The sequence below is a fragment of the Budorcas taxicolor genome, chromosome 5, assembly GCF_023091745.1.
Source record: "Budorcas taxicolor isolate Tak-1 chromosome 5, Takin1.1, whole genome shotgun sequence".
NCBI lineage: Eukaryota > Metazoa > Chordata > Mammalia > Artiodactyla > Bovidae > Budorcas > Budorcas taxicolor.
In genome coordinates, this window is record NC_068914.1 from 144,074,187 (window position 1) to 144,097,186 (window position 23,000).

The following is a 23,000-nucleotide window of genomic DNA, read 5'->3' on the forward strand; positions in this document are numbered from 1 at the left end:
TGTGTCTCTTTTGCTGTCTTGCATACAGGGTTATCATTACCATCTTTCTAAATTCCATATATATGCATTAGTATATGGTATTGGTGTTTTTCTTTCTGGCTTACTTCACTCTGTATAATTGGCTCCAGTTTCATCCACCTCATTAGAACTGATTCAAATGTATTCTTTTTAATGACTGAGTAGTACTCCATAGTGTCTATGTACCACAGCTTTCTTATCCAGTCATCTGCTGATGGACATCTAGGTTGCTTCCATGTCCTGACTATTATAAACAGTGTTGCGATGAACACTGGGGTACACATGTCTCTTTCAATTCTGGTTTCCTCGGTGTGTATGCCCAGCAGTGGGATTGCTGGGTCACAAGGCGGAGGGTTTTATTTATTTATTGACATGGAGTTTGGATTTACTGAAATGTTGATATGGAATTAGGATTTATTAAAACTTCCTTAATGTTATATTCTACTCAGATCTGACATTAAACAATGTGTCAGTATCAGAATAATCAAATCCTGCAACAGGACTAGAGAGTTGAGAGCAGAGCTAAGCTTGCTTCATGGTTGTTTCTGTGCAGGCTGAGAGAACATGATGAATGAATCAGTGTGTCCAGAAAATAACATCAGTGACTGAGTTGCCAACAATTAAGATTGCACAATACTGAATCATTGTTTCTTAACCATTAGCTTGGAACAGCCAGAGGAAACAACAACAGATTAGATTATTTTAGCAAACCACCTCAGAGATGAATTGAGCTTTTAAGAGGAAGAAAATCGCCCACAGGCAAAAGTATTTTAATAAACTGTATTAGTATTCACCAAAACCTTTTCAGATTATAAAAGGAGAATGCTTATTCTGATCTGTATGTAAACTTAAGCTACATATCTTTTTAGGTGATAACGCAATGAGTTTTATCTGATAAATAAAAAACAATAAGAAGAAGGAAATAAGATATGCTGGGGTATAACATTTGTGACCTGTTTAGAGTCTTGACTCTACTTTACTTGTAATTGATATTTAGAGTTGACAGATTATAGTGAGTTGGATTGAGTTAAAATATCAGAAGCATTGAGAATTGTTAAATAGATTAGTGGAAGAGAAAGAACATGGATTGTGGCCTGAGAAATATCTGAGTTTGAATTTTAATTCTGTCAGTTACAAAGTGGAGAAAAGAGATACCCGATCTCAATTTACTAATCCATTCAATGAGATAACACACTTACATCTCAGGATCACTGGGAAAAATAAACGATATACGTAAACACCAATGTCCAACTACTAGAAAAAATATTATAATCACTACATTTAATAATATTCACTTTTACTGTATACTGATTTTAGATGTGTTTTTCTAAATACTAGTAGAAGGGATCCTTAAATAATCCACAAGCTCAAATCATCAACGTATTTGCCTTTGAATCTTTAAAAAGCTTGTATTATAGTCTTTTGTGTGTTTTGGGAGAAAATGAAATATTTATTTAATCCCACCCCAAAAGACAGACTTCCCTAGTGGCTCAGACAGTAAAGAACCTGCCTGCAATGTGGGAGACCTGGGTTCATCTCTGAGTTGAGAAGATCCCATGGAAGAGGGCATGGCAACCCACTCCTGAAGATTCCTGCCTGGAGAATCCCCATGGACAGAGAAGCCTGGCAGGCTGCAGTCTCTAGGGTCGCAAAGAGTCGGACACGACTGAGCGACTAAGCACACACGCACCCCAAAAGACATTATACTTTTGGTCAGAGGATATCCAGTATATGCCAATCCTTTTATATTTACTGAGTGAGGAATGAGAAGTGTTATATAAAATATTAATCGAGAAGTACTTCATGATCCTGAGTAATTTATTTATATGTATATATCTTTTGTGCTAGAGCAAGTGCTGCAAGCAATTTTTTAAATATTTTTATCAGATTAAAATATAACTTTTAAAACTAAATTTGATCATTAGGTCCAAGTCACTTAGATTTTGAATTTTATGTTACTTTGAATTTGATTTTTTTAAAAAACAACTGAATCCTCCTAACAGATTAAATGTCTAATTTAATCTAAATTCAGTGGAGAGGAGAGTGCAAATAGATGAGCTTCCTAATTGAATTTCGTTGTTGGGTAGACATAGTTTAGAGATTTCATATATAACTTATGAATAAGAGGCCATGAAATATGACCATGGTATTGTTCATATTACCAGTATATCTTCTCCTCCTAGGTATACCTTTGGCCAACCTGTACATGGGAAAGTCCAAGTCCAGGTGTGCAGGGGATTTTTTTCCTCTGTGGCTTGTGAGAAAGACAAGAATGAAATATGTGAACAGTTTGTTGCACAGGTACAGATCATGATCTTTACTCCAAAAAATTAATTCTTCCTCATTTTCAATATTATTCTTTCTTTGATTCCATTTATAAAAGAGACTGAACAACACTATTTTCATGTTGTAGATAATGGAGGTTGTAAATAGGTGAGGTAAAGAATGAAAAGAAAATTCAAGTTGTAATTCATTCTCTAGGCCAAGTCCATTGCTCTTCACCTATGTATTCATGGAATTTTTAGAATTTGAATGATCTTATTGTCTTTTTTTGTTTATACTGTTTAGGTGACCTCCCTGATCTTTCTTTGGAGTATCATAAACTATCCTTTACATAAATGAATCCCTGATGGCACTCACCATGCCACCTAGAATTGTCTTTATGAAAAAAGGTCACTTGCAAATAGCTGCAATTCAAAGTATCTATTTTATTACCTTAGATTTGAAGTTCACTATTGAAGCCACCATTTGCTTTTTCAGTTTATAGTATCATAACATTAATGATTGTGGCCATCTCATTGAGGATCAGCTTTAGACTTCAAAAGTGAAATGTGTTTACACCATACAGTTTGTATTTTAATTCTGATTATCCTAATCTCACTGAATTTTTGAACAGAAAATTACCTAAAGGCTTTTTTGTAAACATCAATATTTGGTTAATACAGACAGAAACCTATATTTTAGGTAGGGATTGCAGACTGAAAAAGACTGAATGGAATTCTTTCACATCAGAGAACATTATTCTATGGTGTGGTTATAATATAATTTTGTCAGCCATTTTACCCAAGTGACGGGGATTTCATTCAACTAGTGTTTAATTTTTCCCCAGTGTGAAAAATGCAACAATAAATAATCTGCTAAAAATATCTTTATGTATGAGAAGTTTTTTTTATTTGAAATAGATCCCTTGGAGCAGATTTCCTGAGTCAAAGTAGATAAATAGATAGGTGGATAGATACAATCATATATAGATTTAATTTTTTTTAAATATTACTGCCAGCAATACATGAATTTAAAATGTTTTGCCATTTTGGTAGATAAAAATTTACCTTGTTTTAACTTGCATTAGTAGTGAGTTTGGGGCTTCTCTGGTGGCTCAGTGGTTAAGAATCTACCTGCTAATTCAGGAGATGTGGGTTCCATTCCTGGGCAGGAAGATTCCCTGGAGAAGGAAATGGCAACCCACTCCAGTATTCTTTCCTGGAAAATCCCGTGGACAGAGGAGCCTGGTGGGCTATAGACAAGAGTCAGACATGACTGAGAGGCTAATCAACAACAGCAATAACCCATGAGTTTGAGAATATTTTCATATTTTTGTTATCAGTTTGGACTTCTTGTTTGAGAACTCTTAATTACACCTGTTTTTTCTGTTGCTGTGAAATGGAAACTTTCTTGTTTTATGAATATTGCCCTCTAACCCTCTTGCCAGAACTAGAAAAAGCCTGCACACAGCAATGAAGAATCTGCATGCCGCAAGAAAGATCCAGTGCAGCCAAAAAAAAAGTACCCTCTAGTCTCAAAGCAAAATTTCTTCAAGTTTTTGTTTAAATATTGACTTTGTGGTATTTTTGAAATACCAGAGCTTCTAATGTTTATGGGCTCTCAGCCTTAGAAAAAGATCTTACCTGCCATTGTATTGTACATGTAGCTATCTATTATAAGATTTTAAAAATTTATCTAATCAACGTATTTTTATTAAGTTCTAAAATAATTTTCTTTTCTTCCAGATGGATTTTCATCTGTGTTAGTATCTACCTCTTGTACAATTTTGCCCTCCTAAATCATCTCATAAAAATGTTCATCTATTTTATTGGTCTTTAACTTCTGCTTTCACCTTTTTCCTAATATTACTTTCTGTTTCTGCATAATTTACTTTCATTTTCATATTCTTCTTTTCCTTAAAATTTTAGTTTATTAGTTCAAAAGATGTTAGTTGCTTCTGGTTTAAAAAAAATTCGGTGTTTTTACACTTTCGGTTAATCACAACATAACAGCAAAGATTTTGATGCGAAGTATTCGTCCCTTGACAGTGGCAACACCTAGATTATTATTGATTTACTTCACGTGGTCTCTTTGACTCAGGGATGACTGAAAAATTTTTCCTCTTAATTTCAAAGCAATTAAAATTCTTTGATTACTTTTTATTATTTCTTTTTAATTTGTATTTTAAACAGACAAACTTGCCCTTTTTTGTTGTTGTTGATTTTATAGCTGATAGTTCAGAGCACCACATATTCTGGAATCAGAATGCCTGGTTACCTCCACCACCTCCCAACTGTGTGACCTTGGGCAGATTATACAGCCAACCTGGGTTTCGTTCATTTATCCATATCAAGAAGATGATAATAGTGACTTGTTCATATCGTGGTTCTGAGGATCAATGAATTGATATATCCCTCTAATGTTTTACATTTGAAATTAATAAACACTATATTTTAAAATAGAATTAAATCTATATCTCTCTAATTACTCTTGTCACTACTGAAAGATTATCTACAGATTTTTCTTTATTTCATTTCACTTTACACTAGTAGCAATTTTAAAACTCTTTATTGAAATACAGTTGATTTACCATGTCATGCTAATTTCATATGTACAGCAAAGTGATTCACTTGCACACATATATATAAATACATGTATTATTTCTTTTCTATTATTCTTTTACATTCCTTTCCCTTATAGGTTATTACAGCATACTGAGTATAGTTTCCTATACTATGCAGAAGGTCCTTGTTGGTTAACTATCTGTATATAAGTAGTGTGTATATTGTAATCCCAAACCTCTGATTTATCCCTCCCCACTTCCCCTTTAATAATCACAAGTTTGTTTTCTATGTCTGTGAGTCTGTTTCTATTTCATAAATAAGTTCATTTGTATTCTCTTTTTTAGATTCCACATATAAATGAAATCATATATTCATCTTTTTCCTAACTTTTGTCACTTAGTATGATAATCTCCTGGTCCATCCATGTTGCTGAATATGGCATTATTTCTTTTTTTTTGTGGCTGAGTAATATTTCATTGTATACATACACCAGATTTTTCTTTTTTTAAATGAACAATTTACCTTGAAGTGTTCTGGTGTCACATATTTGAAGACTGCTTCTACTCCATCTGTTCTTAATACTTCTCAAGTATTAAGGAGATTTTAATTTCTCAATCTTAAAATATTATTCAGTGCCATTTTTCTTTCGTGAATTTGTTCCCATCAATGACTCCAGGAGAATATCCCTGAAATCTGTAAAATATACATTACTTCCACTTTGTTTTCATTACTGATGAAACTCCCCCCAACCTCCTCCTCCTTGTTTTGTAATTCTTGGTCATTTCACCAAGTTTGTGAGATGGAGCCGTGGAGCAATTGAGGGAGTTACATATCTGTGCTGAAATTCCATATTTTTTAGAGACTTTTAAATACCTAACCTTTTCATTACACTTTCTCTTCTTTTCAGTTGAAAAATGGTTGTGTTTCTCAAACTGTAAATACAAAAGTCTTCCAACTCTACCGTTCTGGACTTTTCATGTCATTTTATATCACCGCAACTGTTACGGAAATTGGGACAGGTAATGCTCCTGTTTTATGGGCAATCTGGGGCTATATGCAGCTCCCTGAGAGACGTTTACTGAGTTAACAATGTTCACAAAATACAGACCAATAATTGTTCAGCATGTGGAGTACCTTGCCAATAGGTCAACTTGAGCGTTGCTTTTGAATAAGATTTTCCTAATAATACTTAAAATTATTAAGTAAATGCTCTATGTTTACATCTCACCTGTGCTTGCATCAGTGAGACAGAGGAGCTTGACAGGTGAAAAAATTAGGTATCTCTTTATAATTTTGTGTAATAACCAACTGCCAGGGCCCAGTTTTTTATTTAATGCATATTTTACAATCTACATCTAGTAGGTCAAATGCAGCTCTTTGCCTGTTTATGTAAATAAAGTTATATTGGAATATGACCGTATTTACTCACCTTGCATAAGAGTGACAACAAAATTGAGTAGCTGTGAGAGGGGCTTGTGAATCATGGGCTTAGAATAATAACTATCAGATCCTTTATAGAACTTTGCCAACTTCCAATTTAATACAACTGGATATTTGCAAAAGCAAAAATTATTAGTGAAAAATCTGCACATAGTGTACAATAATTATTTGTTTAAGAAATGAAACAGAAAAAGAGGAATGTGAGATTTAATTTGAGGTAGTAAAACCAGATTCAGTTACTATTTCTTGTTACTTAAAAATGATTCCTGCTGCTGCTGCCGCTAAGTCACTTCAGTCGTGTCCGACTCTGTGCGACCCAATAGACGGCAGCCCACCAGGCTCCGCCGTCCCTGGGATTCTCCAGGCAAGAACACTAGAGTGGATTGCCATTTCCTTCTCCAATGCATGAAAGTGAAAAGTGAAAGTGAAATTGCTCAGTTGTGTCCGACTCTTAGCAACCCCATGGACTGCAGCCTACCAGGCTCCTCTATCCATGGGATTTTCCATGCAAGAGTACTGAAGTGGGGTGCCATTGCCTTCTCCTAAAAATGATTGAGATAATATTATTTATAAACTTCTTTGTGTAAATCTACTTAATCAATATTATAATGGCCTTCATAATGGATGCTTGACACATTTATATTGTAACTTACATATTCTTGCCTCTGTTTATGACATGCTTTTTTGGTATCACAACACATTTCTACTTACTTTGCTGTCAGATATATTTTTTTGAATCTGGAAAAAATGTGAAAACAGTTACCTTGCAGGCTAATAATGATTTTGGAAATGAAGCCTTATTTTTGAAATTTCTATGGTATTCTCCATCATAAGAAGAGTTCCAAGCCAGAAATGACTAGAATGGTAGGAGGAAGGACAATGAGTGTTCACTCTTGTTTCTGATTCAAATATTTTCATGCTAGTTACATTATTCAGCTTGATGAATTATATAACCTAATAGTACTCTGTAACCTACTCCTAGCACCCACACCTCCCTTTCAATGTAGAACAAGAATATAATTTTGTGTATATGCATTTTCACACATACAAACAAAATCTAAGTTATTTGTTCTTCTGAAATTCTTGATCAAATGACTTATTTCCCATAACACTGCTTTTCATTTCTTGCAGGTGTGCAGATCAGTGAAAAGTCTTCTATTTTTATCACTCCAGTGCTTGGAAGTGTGAGCTTCGAGAACATGGACACTTTCTATAGAAGGGGAATTTCTTATTTTGGAACTGTGGGTTTGAAAAAAAAAGTGTTTTCATTTCATTTTCTTAGGTCATAGATTGCCTTTTGAAAATTTCTGGACACTTTTTTCCTACTTTCATAACACATGTGTAGCATGACTGCATATGATATATTGGAAAAAGTCCTAGGCTGAAAGAAAGCAATAGATACAATTATAGATATCTCCATATCATATATTTTTAAGTAGCACATCTTTCTGCTTAATGGAATTTAATATAATTACAAATAAACAATCACATTTGCAAATAGAAAATGCTTTCTTAATAGAAATAGGACATTTTAATTAAAAAAATTAATGCTTCTTTTTTGTGTGTGTGCAGCTTAAATTTTCCAGCCCTAATAGGGTTCCGATGGTGAACAAGTTATTGCAGTTGGAGCTCAATGACAGATTGGTAGGAAACTACACCACAGATGAGAATGGTGAAGCTCAGTTTTCCATTGATACTTCTGATATATTTGATCCGGAGTTTCGTCTGAAAGTAAGATATCAGAGTGGATGAGATCCCACAGAAGAAATAATGTTAGGAATTTTGAAGATTAGAAATCTCTTAAAAGATACCTTGCATTGAAAATACATTTTAATACACTTTAACATTTAGTATTTCATGTTTGTTCATTAAATAATACATAAGAATACTTATTCAAGATAACAGCCAATTACTATTATTATAAATTCTCCAATAACCAATATTTTCCTCTGAGAAAGTGGAAATAGCTCATAAAGATGATTTGGCTTCTTTCCTTTGACCATTTTGCGCATAGATAAGAGAGATACTATGATTTCTCCTCTTCTGTTTAAACAGAATTTTGCATTTAAATAATTGGTTAGTGTTCAAATGTAGCTGAAAGCCATGAGGCCTAATGTTGACTTCAATGACAAAGTGAGATAAACAACTCATTGTAGGCCTGATGAAATAGACACACAACTAAGGTCATGTTTTATATATGAAAATAGGGGAGTGCTCTTATTATTTTACTGCCAGTAACAACTCTGAAATGTTAAGCACAAGCTAAGATTCTTCCCTGCCCTGAAGGGATAAGAAGCTTTCCATTCTATAATAATGACTGTCCCCGGAAGATCTTTATACCTCTACAACCCATTTGCTTTCTTTTATCTTCTCAGGCCACATATATCAGACCCCAAAGCTGCTACCTTCCCAGCTGGTTAATTCCAGAGTACATGGATGGCCATTTCTCAGTCCAACGCTTCTACTCGCAAACCAGCAGCTTCCTGATGATTGAGCCTGAACCCAAGGAGCTTAGATGCAATCAAGAGAAGATTGTTACTATACATTACTCGCTAAACAGTGAAGCATACAGGGATGATTCAAACATCAACTTCTTCTATTTGGTAAGTCTCAGTGGGTCGATTTATGGATCTTGTCTAATTGTCTGCTTAGCCCAGTACAGCTCAGAACCTATACATCAGTTGGGCCATGTTAATCAGATTGAACCAAGCTTCTTCCTTTGCTGATGAGTACTATTGGGTCCACGAAGAACAAACCCAGAAATAAACACACAAAAATTCATTTCAGTTTTCAAGGTCATTTCAGTTTTCCAAGGTTGAAAAGCTTAATTATTTATTTATTTTAAACTTTTTATTTTGCACTGGTGTATAGCTGATTAACAATGTTGTGATAGTTTCATGTGAACAGCGAAAGGACTCAGCCATACATACACATGTATCCATTCTCCCCCAAATCCTCTTCCCACCCAGGTTGCCACATAATATGGAGCAGAGTTTGCTATGCTGTACAGTAGGTGCTTGTTGGTTATCCATTTTAAATACAGCAGTGTGTACATGTTCGTCCCAAACTCCCTAATTATCACTTTGCCCACAACATTTTCCCCTTCCAGGTCAACCATAAATTCATTCTCTAAGTCTGTGAATCTGTTCCTGGAAAAATTTATTACTCAGAGTCTGCTATTTTATGCACTCAGTACTAACTCACATTAAGTATATACATACCCTTCAGGAGAATGAAGTATTAGACAGCTGCCAGAGAGCAAAGTAGAAGGCTGACTTTGATGAGCAATAAAAAGAATTAGCCCTTTTGGTTCTGGCCCTATCCATTTTATCTCTATATGGTTATGGAAAGGTGAAAATCTACAAACTTGGAAATTAGGACTCCTGACTGGAATCCTCTCCCCTCTCCTATGTATTAGGTGAGTTAGTTGATCTTTGGCAGATTGTTTAAACTCTCTAAGCCTTAACTTCCTCAGCTATATATTTGTCACTGGAAAGAAAAACAAAAGACTTTGCTTCAAGGGTAAGTATTATGTGTCAGGCAGTGTTATAAGGGTGTTTGTTTTTTTTTAATTAACTCATTAATCAGCCCTATGAGTATCTTCTTTTTATAAATAAGGGAACAGGGGCAAAGAGGTGAAACGACTTGGCTTATTTGAAACCAGTTAGTCTCAACGGTTTCAGGGCTTTATTCACCCTTCCATGATAACTGGCATATCACTCACCAAGTTTCCCGCACATAATCAGCTCTCAGTCAACTGTGGTCACTTGCTCTGTTCCTTCCCAAGTTGTGAAAGAGCCCGTTTTTCATATTTGTTTGTAAAAACTACTTTATCTTATAGAATAGAATTATGATTAGGTCATTCATTATCTAATGATAACATGATACTTGAGAAATTGAATATTTCCTGCCATATCAGTAAACAAGGAATGTCACAGTCATCAGCAGCTGTAACCACCATGGTTAGTGAGCTGGTGAGCCGTGAGGGGACTTGGTAAAGAAAAAGTACTGGGAGTTGGTGATGGACAGGGAGGCCTGGAGTGCTGCAGTCCATGGGGTTGCAAAGAGTCGGACACGACTGAGCGACTGAACTGAACTGAGAAGCCACCAGACTGCAGTCACTCACTGCAGGAAGTGACTGAGGAAGTGAGTGAGCCCTGAGGAAACCTGAGAAATGAAAATGCAGGGTATTAGACCCAGATAGCTGGGGTACATATCAGAGGAATAATTTCATTGAGCCCAGAATCTTGCATCTTCCCATATATTGAAAAGTGCTAAATTCCTTAACTTGGGATATCTGGTTTTCATTAGTTAACAATAACCTTTTGATGTAACTGCATTTTGTTGTAAGACTTCCCTCGGCTCCTCCGAGCAGGTCTCTCAGTTTTACTTGAAATGCTTTCTCCCAGGATTGAAACCCTAAAAATTCCCAGTGAATAAGGTATAACTCTCAACTTTTAGGTTGTGAATTTTTTTTTTTAAGTCCACACACCATATCATCTAACACGCTATCACATGCTGTGTTTTCTTTGTTCTGCACAGGTTATGGCGAAAGGAACAATCTTCCTCAGTGGACAGAAGGAGATCAGAAACAAAGGTGTATATAAAGCACTGATTTTTTTTTTAAACATGCACTCTACCTTCATTTTTCTGTCTTTTAAAGAAATGTTACTGTGATTCTAGTCAAAAAGTTAGGAAGGACACTTAGCATTACAATTTGTGGACAGAGGCTCAGGGTAACCTGCTAAATATTTCAGTGAAAGAGATTTCAACCTGTTTCTATGATTGCTAGGCTATCAGGTACAATATGGAAAAAGTGATGTCCAAAACTCAAACATTGTTATTGTCTAAATTATGCAGTCTTCCTTCATATGTATACTTCCCATTCATTGATTGACTGGGGCTTCCCAGAGGCTCAATAGTGAAGAATCCACCTGTCAATGTAGGAGATGTGGGTTCAGTCTCTGTGTTGGGAAGATTCCCTGGAGGAGAAAATGGCCACCCACTCCAGCATTCTTGCCTGGAAAATCCCATGGACAGAGAAGCCTGGCGAGTTACAGTCTATGGGGTTGCAAAGAGTCGGACATGACTTAGCAACTGAGAATGCACACAATTTATTGATTAATTAATTGATTTGCCTTTAAAATAAAGTCCAATTTGCTCTTTGTATCCATAAGCCATTCTTTTTTATTTAAGTGTACCCAGTGAGTCAGGAAACTTCTGACACTGTGTCTGCTGCTCATCTCTCATATTTACACAGCCTGGAAGGGAAACATCTCCTTCCCCATCAATGTCAGTGCTGATCTGGCTCCCGTGGCTGTCATGCTTGTCTACACTCTTCACCCCAGTGGGGAAATCATAGCTGACAGTGTCAAATTCCAGGTGGACAAATGCTTTAAAAACAAGGTGAGTTCTCTTCTATTCTCTGCATGTTCTGAGTGAGAGGAGTGGACAGTTTACTCCCTGGTGTCTCCTTGTTTGTTGACTGCTTATAACCTGTACATGGTCATCTCACAATCAGCATTGGCACAGCTCAGTTATTAGGCGATGAATCGTCAAACAGAATGAACCACTTTTGACAGGAGTGCCAATCTTGAGATGGCATGAGGGTTGGTGAAGGCAGTGTCCCTGTGATGATGGAGAATTAAGGAGGAGAGTGGGCAAGAGAAATAAAGGTACAGAAATCTATAAAGATTTACTTGGAAAAGATCAGACATAGTCCAACTACTGGGTTGGCCAAAAAAATTTGTTTGGGTTTTCTATAAGATGCTATGGAAAACCATGAATGAAATGTTTGGCAAACCCAACATTTTCATGTAAAATAATCTTACTCCTTCCTTTTCTTCCTTAATTTTAGGTTAGCATAAAGTTCTCGAAGGAGCAGGGACTACCAGGCTCCAGCACTGGTCTCCATCTTCAGGCATCCCCTAACTCGGTCTGTGCCCTCCGGGCTGTGGATAAAAGGGTTCTCCTACTGAAGTCAGAACAGCAGCTGTCAGCTGAAAGTGTAAGTTCTCAGATTTCCTCAAGTCTTATGCTCCAGATGATGTTTTTATTTAAAATGGAACAGGTTAAAAATGTCAAACATTGTCTTTCTTTGTCTTTCCATGGATTGCCCACTTAATTATTTTTCTTGGATGGCTCAGGACTCAACAATAAAGAATTCTATGGATAATTACAATGGGTTAGGGATTATACAACTGTAGATGTGACCATATATATGAAAACCTACAGTTAAATCTCAGTATCAAAGGGTATGCCTGGACATTCTGTTATATGTTAATAGATCTTATATTTTCACAAGCATTACCAAAACAGCAATTTCAGAATATTTCATCAAAGTCAGCTCAATTAAAAACTATTGGATATTTTAATTTCCCATTTTTTTCATTTGTTTTTATTTTTTTTTTGAATTGGAGTATAATTGCTCTACAATGTTATGTTAGTTTTTACTATACAAAAAAGTGAATCAGTTATATGTATACATATTTCCCATCCCTCTTTTTTAAAATTTATTTTTAATTAAAGGAGAATTGCTTTACAATATTGTGTTAGTTTCCACTGTACAACAAGGTGAACCAGCTATATGTGTACATGTACTCCCTCCCCCTCAACTCTCCCAGCACCCTCATCCCATCCCTCTACAGAGCATCCCTCCAAGAGCACTGAGCTGAGCTCCCTGGACTGTACAGCATCTTCCCATTAGCTCTCTGTTTTACACATGGTAGCATATATCTGTCAGTGCTGCTCTCTCACTTCATCCCAGTTCTCTGTGTCTGTGTTTCTATTCTTGCCCTGCAAGTACGTTCTCACATTTTGAAGTTGCATCTTTTCCTTCCTCTAATGATCTGATTGTGTCCCATCAACCACAAGGTTTGGAAGCCGCCACTTCTGGGCCCATTTATTTTAAGCCCCTCTCTTATTGAATCCAAAGACCATGATTCACACTTTGACACTTAATGTTGTACTTTCTTTCATCTGGAGTTGACTGGTGTGTGTATCTTCCAATTTCTCCGTGCCAGTCTTCTCTTTCCTTCATGTAGTTTCTTAAAATTTCCCTCTCCAACTTCTCAACAGTAGGAGCTCTGTTGGACTATGATGTTGATATTTCTTGTTGTTGTTTAGTTGCTGTGTCTGACTCTTGTGACCCCATGAAGTGTAGCCCCCTCAGGTTCCTCTGTCCACGGGATTTCCCTAGCCAGTATACAGGGGTAGGTTGCCATTTCCTTCTCTAGGGGATCTTCCCCACCCAGGGAATCTTCCTCACAAAGGGAAAGAACCCGTGCCCCCTACATTGTTGGTAGATTCTTTGCTCTGAGCCACCAGGTAAGCCCGTTACTGCTAACAAGTAATTTGAAGGTCATGGTATTCTCTGTATCACACTCATGCTAGAGATTACTTGTTCTCTTTTATTTTATGTTCTCTTTGGAAGGATACTTAAGAAGATTTAGAATCAGGCTGCTATCATTTTCCTCCAGATCTAGGCATTCACAGATAATCACGAATCATCTGTGATCTCAGCCTTGGAATTATCCATAGATCTTCAGGCATCTCTTCCTTACACGCTATCTTAAATCCTGAAGTAAAACTAAAAATTTCTGTGAACCACCTAAAACAAAATTGAAGGTTTCCTCTCCTAGAATGAGCTGACTCAAACATGTTAGATGAACTATTACAGCTATAAAGAAAAGAACAAGGATAAATGGTTATATGGGGGTGGAGGGAATAAATTGGGAGATTGGGACTGACATATACACACTGCTATATATAAAATAGGTAATTTATAAGACCCTGCTGTATATCACAGGGAACGAATCTCAACACTCTGTAATGGCCTATATTAGAAAAGAATCTCAAAAAAAGTGAATATAGGTATATGTGTAACTTAATCACTTTGCTATATACCTGAAACTAACACAACATTGTAAATTCACTATACTCCAATAAAAAATTTTTTAAATCATATTATGAGCAATTATACTATGTGTAACTAGAATATATGCTTTTCTCTTTTTGATAATGAGATTTACATATTGAATAATGTTTCTTTTTTGCCTTGGCTGCCTGGAAACTGATTCAGATTTGATACTATGATTATTCATGGAAACATAGCAACCTGTGTGTTTTATATGTTTATTTACTTCATTTTACTTGATTTTAAATTTTTTATTTGTTGTTAGTAAATAAATTTTTAATGGACTCTTTTTCCCTTAAACCATATCAAAATATAAAACTGAAAATAAATTAAAATGTATAAGGATTATAAAATAACTATGTGTTGATGTATTTTTAAATGAAGAATAAATGGTTATAGCACAAAAAGTTGCCAATTTTGCCTCTACAAAAAGAATATTTCAAACAATTAGAAACCATTATATTTTTCTTCCAGGTGTACAATATGCTCCCAGATACAGAACTGTATGGTTATTTCTATCGTGGTCTCAACCTTGATGATGGCAAGCTAGACCCTTGCATTCCTCAGAAAGATATGTTTTACAATGGCTTGTATTATATACCTGTAAGCAACCATGGGGATGGAGACACCTATGATATTGTCAAGGTAAGATCATTTTAAGCTTTAAAATTACTGCATACTGGGACTTCTCTGGTGGTTCAGTGGTTAAGACTTCACCTTTTAAAGCCAGGGGTGTGGGTTCAATCCCTGGTTGAAAAGCTAAGATCCCAAATGCCTTGAGGCCCAAAAAAACCCAAAAACATAAATCAGAAGTAATATTGTAACAAAGTACATAAAGACTTTTAAAATAGTCCACATCAAAAAAATACTTTAAAAAATTATTGCATGTCAATTTTAATCTTAGTTTTCCTAATGCATACCTTGGAGAAGAAAATGACAACCTACTTCAGTATTCTTGCCTGGAAAATTCCGTGGACAGAGGAGCCTGGTGGGTTACAGGCCAGGGGGTCACAAAAGAGTCGGACATGACTATGCATGCATGCACCGAATGCAAATCTATGTTTTATTATTTGTGCAGTATAGAATCTGTCTGCAATGCAGGAGACCTGGGTTTGATCCTTGGGTTAGGAAGATACCTGGAGAAGGGAATAGCAACCCATTCCAGTATTCTTGCCTGGAGAATACCATGGACAGAAAAGCTTGGTGGGCTACAGTCCAGGGGGAGTCACAAAAAATCAGACATGACCAAGTGACTAACACCTCCTTTTCTTTGAGATTGAGGTCAGTAACGTGCTTAAAATCACTTAGAAATTGTCTTATAAAGAAGATATTCATTTTTGTTGATTTTTTTCTCTGTGGAAAATAAATTATGGGGTGGCTGAAATGATGATGTTAATGTTAAAGTTAAAACGATGTTAGAAGCAATGAGACCATCTTCAAGGTATTGCAATAAGTTTTATGCAGAAATCATCAAATCAGGAGGCTAATATAGAGCCTCAGCTCCATTTATACAAAAGCTATCATTGGAATATTCTGAGGCTTCCTAAAAGGGTATATTTTTAAAGATTTTTTTTTAAATGTGGGCCTTTTATTTTTAGTTTCTATGGAATTTGTTACAATACTGCTTCTGTTTTATGTTTTTGTTTTTCTACTACAAAGCATATGGGATCTTAGCTCTTCGACCAAGGATCAAACTGACACCCTCTGCATTGGAAGGCAAAGTCTTAACCACTGGATCACCAGGGAATTCCCTAAAGGAATTTATGATTGAAGTCTGCTGGGGCTGCTGCTAAGTCGCTTCAGTCGTGTCCAATTCTGTGCGACCCCATAGATGGCAGCCCACCAGACTCCTCTATCCCTGGGATTCTCCAGGCAAGAATACCAGCATGGGTTGCCATCACAGCTATAGAGATAAACGGGAAAAGAATCAGACATTTTCCTTCAAATCACAGAGCTCCAATTTACTGGCTGTGTCTCATACACATATGTTCACATGTGTGTGTGATGTTAGTTAAGGCAATGATAACATCTCATAAATATTTTTCCCTTAGAATCAAATGGAGAATAATGTAAAACCCTTAGCAAAATCCCAGAACACAAGTGCTGAATAATCATAGTGATTATCATTTTTCCTCCAATTTTAGAGACTTCTCACACATCAAAGACAGATGACTTGACTTGTAATATACCAGACCCTTGCTTGCTAGCAAAGAAAACATGTATATTTATCATCTATTTTTTAAATTATAATATAGTTGATAACTTTTTTTAGGTCTTGTATGAAGAGACTGCTCAACTTTTCCTTTGCTATTTATTTCTTTGAAGGATATAGGTCTGAAAGTCTTCACCAATCTCCATTACCGGAAACCAGAAGTATGTTCAACAGAGAAAAGCATACCATACCCTGGGCTGCTCTATCTAGAATCAGGAGGATATGCACCCATGTACAGTGCCCCATTGAAAATTGCATGTGGGTAACCTAGAATTGTGTACGGGGAGATGGTTAAAATGATTCATGGAATTGGTTGTATTTCATATGACTATTCAAAACTGGGAATTTTACATGTGCAGTATGTCATGTGTTTGTCTATGACTATACATCCTGCAGCTGAATAAAGCAGAATAAGGCAAGTGGGAATGGTATTAACTAAAAGGAAGAATTTGCTTCAGATATGAGAGGAAGTTTATTTTTATGGTAGAACACAACAGCAGAAATGTACAGGACGGCAATCATAATGATTACAGGAGGAGATGCCCTTATTATGTATAGATCAGAATACATAGTTCAAGGCAGAGAGCATTTTGATTCTCAGATGAGCAAACAGCTGGCATCAGAGAATTGTGTTCAAATACCCATCCATTTTTGGCTTCCCTGGTGATACAGGGGGTGCATGTTCAATCCCTGGTGGGGGAACTAAGATCCCATAAGCCATGTGGCGTGGCCAAAAAATAGGAAAAAAAGAATGCCAAATATAAAAAAGAATGTGTGTGTGTGTGTGTGTGTGTGTGTGTGTGTGTGTGTAACGGGGTCACTATACTGTATAGAAGAAAGTAACCCAGGCAAATATAGCCCAGAGGCCAAAGAAACAAAAGAAAATGTTCTTTAGAAATCAGCCATGTTACTGTTGGTAGGAATGTAAATTGATACAGCCACTATGGAAGATGGTATGGAGATTCTTTTAAAAACTAGAAATAAAACCACCATATGAAACAGCAATCCCAATCCTAGGCATATACTCTGAGGAAACCAAAATCGAAAAAGACACATGTATCCCATTGTCCATTGCAGCACTATTTACAATAGCTAGAACATGGAAGCAACCTAGATGTCCATCGACAGACAAATGGATAAAGAAGTTGTGGTACATATACAAAATGGAATATTACTAAGCTGTAAAAAGAAACACATTTGAGTCAGTTCTAATGAAGTGGATGAACCTAGAACCTATTATACAGAGTAAAGTGAGTTAAAAAGAGAAAGATAAATATCCTATTCTAACACATATATACTGAATATAGAAAAATGGTACTGAAGAATTTGTTTACAGGACAGCAGTGGAGAAGCAGACATGGAAAATAGATTTATGGACATGGAGAGAGGGAAGGAGAGGGTGAGATGGTTGGAAAGAGTAACATGGAAATTTATATTACCATTTGTGAAATAGATAGCCAATGGGAATTTGCTGTGTGGCTCAGGAAACTCAAACAGAGGTTCTGTATCAACCTAGAGGGGTGGGATGGGGAGGGAGATGGGAGGGAGGTTCAAAAGGGAGGGGATATATGTATACCTATGGCTGATTCATGTTGAGATTTGACAGAAAACAGCAAAAGTCTATAAAGCACTCATCCTCCAATAAAAAAATAAATTTAAAAAACAGACATTAGCAAAGTTAATGTCCTTAGAAACTTTAGTCATTAGGATGATGGAATTGGCCAATACCAAATTGTTTCCTGGCAGACACCAGAATGTCAGACGGGAAACACCATTCAATAAATAGACATGACTTTCTCTAAATTTGACTCTGGAGGAACAATGAAAGATGATGTGTGTGTGTGTGTGTGTGTGTGTGTGTGTGTGTGTGTGTTGCTCTTATTTTAATAATGGGACTGATTTGTGCATCAAAACCCTGACACCTAGGCTGAGATGTACATTTATTGACACTGAGCCCCAGCAGCAACCCCTATATCATGTCCCACTAAGCATGTGTGGTCAGAGACATAGTTTATGGGTGTGTCTTTGGAATGTATATTTTTATTCTCTCTCTTTAAAATATTTCTCTTTTCTTTTAGCTGGTGAAGTCACAAGGGAGAATTTTGACTCCATAGAATGGGTTATAATTGAAACAGTAAGAACAAACTTTCCGGAAACATGGATTTGGGACCTGGTCAGCGTTGAGTGAGCTTTTATGTTTTCCCTCCTATATATCTTTATTTTTATTTTCTTTTTGTCTTTATTTCCTAAACTTTCTTTCTGAGTATATAAAGAAGAACTATGTCGGTAAAATACAAAACACCATTCACTTGTATGTACTGACCACATATTTTATTTTACTTTTCCTCTAGTATTGTTTCTTGTCTGTTCATCTCATGCAGATAGATGCAAGTTGCATGAATTAGAACAAATAATGTGTTTAGAGAAATGTGACCTTTTTAAGATTAAATTTTAGCTGGGTTTAGAAATCCAGCTCTCAAAATACTGATCTAAAGCCCTGACAAAGATCTAATGATACCGATCTATGACTCATTTTTAACCTTCAGTTAATACTTTCTTGTTTGCTCTGGATTAAATTTAGGTTCCTGGTTTACACAAAGGATGCATTTTACCTATAATCTGTCTTTGTAGCTCCTCCGGTTCAGCAAATCTTTCATTCACCATCCCTGATACTATAACCCAATGGGAAGCAAGTGGCTTCTGTGTGAATGGTGAGGCTGGATTTGGCATTTCATCAACAACTTCTCTGGAAGCCTCCCAACCTTTCTTTGTTGAAATAACCTCCCCCTCTTCAGTTGTTCAGAATGAACGGTCTGATCTGATTGTTAGTGTCTTCAGCTACCTGAATACCTGTGTAGAGGTAAATTATTCCCTTTGATCTGGAGTCAAAATCTAATGAGGCCAAGAGATTCCTTGAATGTTGCCATATTCTTTTTATTCTCAAATACAAAATGGTACTATAGAGTCATAAGATTTTTCCTCAAACAAAAACAGTTGCTAGGGTTTCCCTGGTAGTCCAGTGGTTGAGGTTTTGCCTTCCAGTGCAGGAGGTGAGGGTTCAATTCCTGGTCAGGGAGAGAAGATCCCACATGTTTCATGGATGAAAAAAACAAATCATAAAACAGAAGCAATATTGTAACAAATTCGATAAAGACTTTTAAAAAATGGTCCACATCAAAAAAAAAACTTTGAAAAGCAAACAAAAATTTGCTTTAATTCACAGCAGTGATTTAAATACTGCTCTAAGAAAGTCATTTTATAGTATGTGTTATGCCAGATTTATCTTCTTATGAGAGGAGTCCTTTGTATCATTTATTTTTGATGATATAAAACAGGGAGAATTTTCTCAAGATTGGAGGAGGAATAGTGTCAGCAAAATATTTAGAGTGTCACTCTCACTGCATGACTGTTATTTTAGATTTTCACTCAACTAGAAGCATCTCAGGATTTTGAGGCAGATATCAGTACCCCTAAAGACAACAGCAGTGAGATTATCCAAGCTTCAGAGAAAAAGACGTATGTCTGGACTGTTACTCCTAAGAAGCTGGGTAAGTAACTGTGTGTCTATGCCAACCTCTCCTGAAAAACCAGTTTATTTTTATTGCCTCGGAGAAGGCAATGGCACCCCACTCCAGTACTCTTGCCTGGAAAATCCCATGGACTGAGAAGCCTGGTAGGCTGCAGTCCATGGGGTCACTAAGAGTTTGACACAACTGAGCGACTTCACTTTCACTTTTCACTTTCATGCATTGGAGAAGGAAATGGCAACCCACTCCAGTGTTCTTGCCTGGAGAATCCCAGGGACGGCAGAGCCTGGTGGGCTGCCATCTATGAGATCACACAGAGTCAGACACAACTAAAGCGACTTAGCAGCAGCAGCAGCAGCGGCTGTTTCCCTTAAATCCTCTATACAAAGATAACTTTCTCCCTCACATTTGAAATTTCTGGTTTTGAAAGTTCTCATTTTTTTAGGGTCTCAATTAAAATCTTGTTTTTATAATCTAATTTCTGGTTTTGCTAATGCTTATGTGGATAAAAGCAGAATGTGATTGAAATACAATGCAAAGGCTAATTTGCATTACTCATCAAGTCCATGTATCATAACCCAAGTGAAGACCATATTTTCATTAATGCTGCTCAGTTTCTTCACTTCTCATTTGCTTCTTCACTTGCCATCAGGAACTCATGTTACCTAAACAAAAATTGCTCCTCAATCTCAATGATTGCCAGGATTTGTAAATCTACTAGATGCGTTATGAGACACCCAAAACACCGAACACTCAGACGGGAATTAAACATGGAGAAGAGTACAGTCTCAATGCACAGATTATCTGCAATATAGAAAACTAAATTTGACAATATCTTGTTAAAAATACAAGAGAAGGGAAAAGTTAAAAAGAATCTAGTAAACAAGAATTATAGATGTAGTAGACGGAGACCAGCCCTGGGATTTCTCTGGAAGGAATGATGCTAAAGCTGAAACTCCAGTACTTTGGCCACCTCATGCAAAGAGTTGACTCATTGGAAAAGACTCTGATGCTGGGAGGGATTGGGGGCAGGAGAAGAAGGGGACAACAGAGGATGAGATGGCTGGATGGCATCACTGACTCGATGGATGTGAGTCTGGGTGAACTCCAGGAGTTGGTGATGGACAGGGAGGCCTGGCATACTGCGATTCATGGGGTCGCAAAGAGTCGGACACGACTGAGCGACTGACCTGAACTGATACTTATTATATTCCTTTAGCAATAAAGAGTAATTTATGAGCTCACTTTAGTTCACCTGACATTGGTCTGCATAAGACTAGTTTTCCTATTAGATTTTAAGTTTCTCAATTTCTCTAGCTATACAAGGTCTTCAAAAATCTTCTGCAGGCAACTGAGATAGAATACTGTACTGACTTGTATGGTTTTAAGGCTTTAAGAGGAGGACACAGTTCTAAGAGTGGAGTGTCAAAAATCTATCTTAAAAAAGAAACAAAACATACTAACAAAAATATAAACAGTGTATTGGTTATGCATAGGTATATAATGGCAACCCATTCCAGTACTCTTGCCTGGAAAATCCCATGGACAGAGGAGCCTGGTAGGTTACAGTCCATGGGATCGCAAGGAGTCGGACATGATTGAGAGACTTCACTATAGGCATACAGATAATATGAAACCAAAATATTATATTTTTTATTTCTCTAATTTTCACAAGAAAATTGGAGATCCATTTTAATTATGACCTATTATATTACTTCCCAGTGACTCCCCAGATGGCTTCCCAGATAGGGCTTCCTTGGTGCTGCTAGTGATAATGAATCCACTTGCCAATACAGGAGACATAAGAGAGGTAAGTTCTATAACTGGGTCAGGAAAATCTCTGAAGAAGGAAATGGCAATCTACTCTAGTATTCTTGCCTGGAAAATTACATGGAGAGAGGAGTCTGGTGGGCTACACAGTCCATGGTGGTCACAAAGAGGTGGACACAAATTAACTGACTTAGCATGCACGCACGTATGATGTAAGGAAAGGAAAGGAAAGTGAAGTCACTCAGTCGTGTCTGACTCTTTGCAACCCCATGGACTGTAGCCTACCAGGCTCCTCTGTCCATGGGATTTTCCAGGCAATAGTACTGAAGTGGATTGCCCATTTCCTTCTCCAGGGTATCTTCCCAACCCAGGGATCGAACCCAGGTCTCCCGCATTGTAGACAGATGCTTTACCGTCTAAGCCACAGGAGTTAAGAACAATAGATCCCCTGCCAACATTTGATAAATTCAATGCGCTTTCCACTATGTCATAGTTTACTGTTTTGGTTTGTTCAATCTCGAAAAAAGTTAGAAGGCCTAGTTTTCTGACTTTATGCCCCTATATTGTCATATGTAAACTTTTTTTTAAATTTTTTTTTTTTTTACTTTACAATATTGTATTGGTTTTGCCACACATCAACTTTAAAAGCAATCCAGATCAAGGAATTTGCTCAGTTGGTTTTGCAAAATATTCTCTTTTTTCCATAAAAGTTCTTAAGTTCTAGTTATTTAACTGAATCAGTTACTTCATGTAGGGAATCTTGAAAAAGATAGAAAAGGACATCATATTATCTCCAGGCAGGAGAAAGAATGAGTTATTTTGGTCCAAGCATAAATATGATGATAAGATTCAGTTTATCTGATTCAAGAAGTGATTTATAGACTTTTAATCATTTCCTTCACAGAAGGGGCCAGTGGTCAATGTAATTTATATTTGAGAATGTTTTTCAGGTAAAGTGAATATCACTGTAGTTGCTGAGTCCAAGCAAAATAGTGCTTGCCCAAATGAAGCACCTGAGAGACAGAACCTGAATTGGAAAGATACTGTGATCAAAAGTCTGTTGGTACAGGTAAGTACATGCAAAACTATCAAGCCCTTCCACATACAAAATAGAGAGTATCATGGGCTTCCCAGGTGGTGCTAATGGTAAAGAACCCACCTGCCAGTGCAGGAGACATTAAAAGACTCAGGTTCCATCCCTGAGGAGAAGATCTCCTGGAGGAGGAAATGGCAACCCACTCCAGTGTTCTTGCCTGAAGAATCCCAATGACAGAGGAGCCTGGTGGGCTACA

The 23,000-nt window shown here is 36.7% G+C and overlaps 1 protein-coding gene across 1 annotated transcript in view; it reads left to right on the plus strand.

Annotated features, from left to right (window-relative positions):
- Positions 1 to 23,000, plus strand: part of LOC128048839 (ovostatin homolog 2-like) — a 52,086-nt gene that overhangs the window by 11,103 nt on the left and 17,983 nt on the right. The window contains 14 exon segments of the mRNA XM_052641282.1: positions 2,202 to 2,319; positions 5,752 to 5,863; positions 7,416 to 7,525; positions 7,857 to 8,015; positions 8,660 to 8,901; positions 11,490 to 11,529; positions 11,532 to 11,690; positions 12,142 to 12,291; positions 14,674 to 14,844; positions 16,525 to 16,673; positions 18,506 to 18,595; positions 19,043 to 19,271; positions 19,830 to 19,959; positions 22,659 to 22,777. Coding sequence (XP_052497242.1) covers positions 2,202 to 2,319; positions 5,752 to 5,863; positions 7,416 to 7,525; positions 7,857 to 8,015; positions 8,660 to 8,901; positions 11,490 to 11,529; positions 11,532 to 11,690; positions 12,142 to 12,291; positions 14,674 to 14,844; positions 16,525 to 16,673; positions 18,506 to 18,595; positions 19,043 to 19,271; positions 19,830 to 19,959; positions 22,659 to 22,777 — 1,978 coding nt within the window.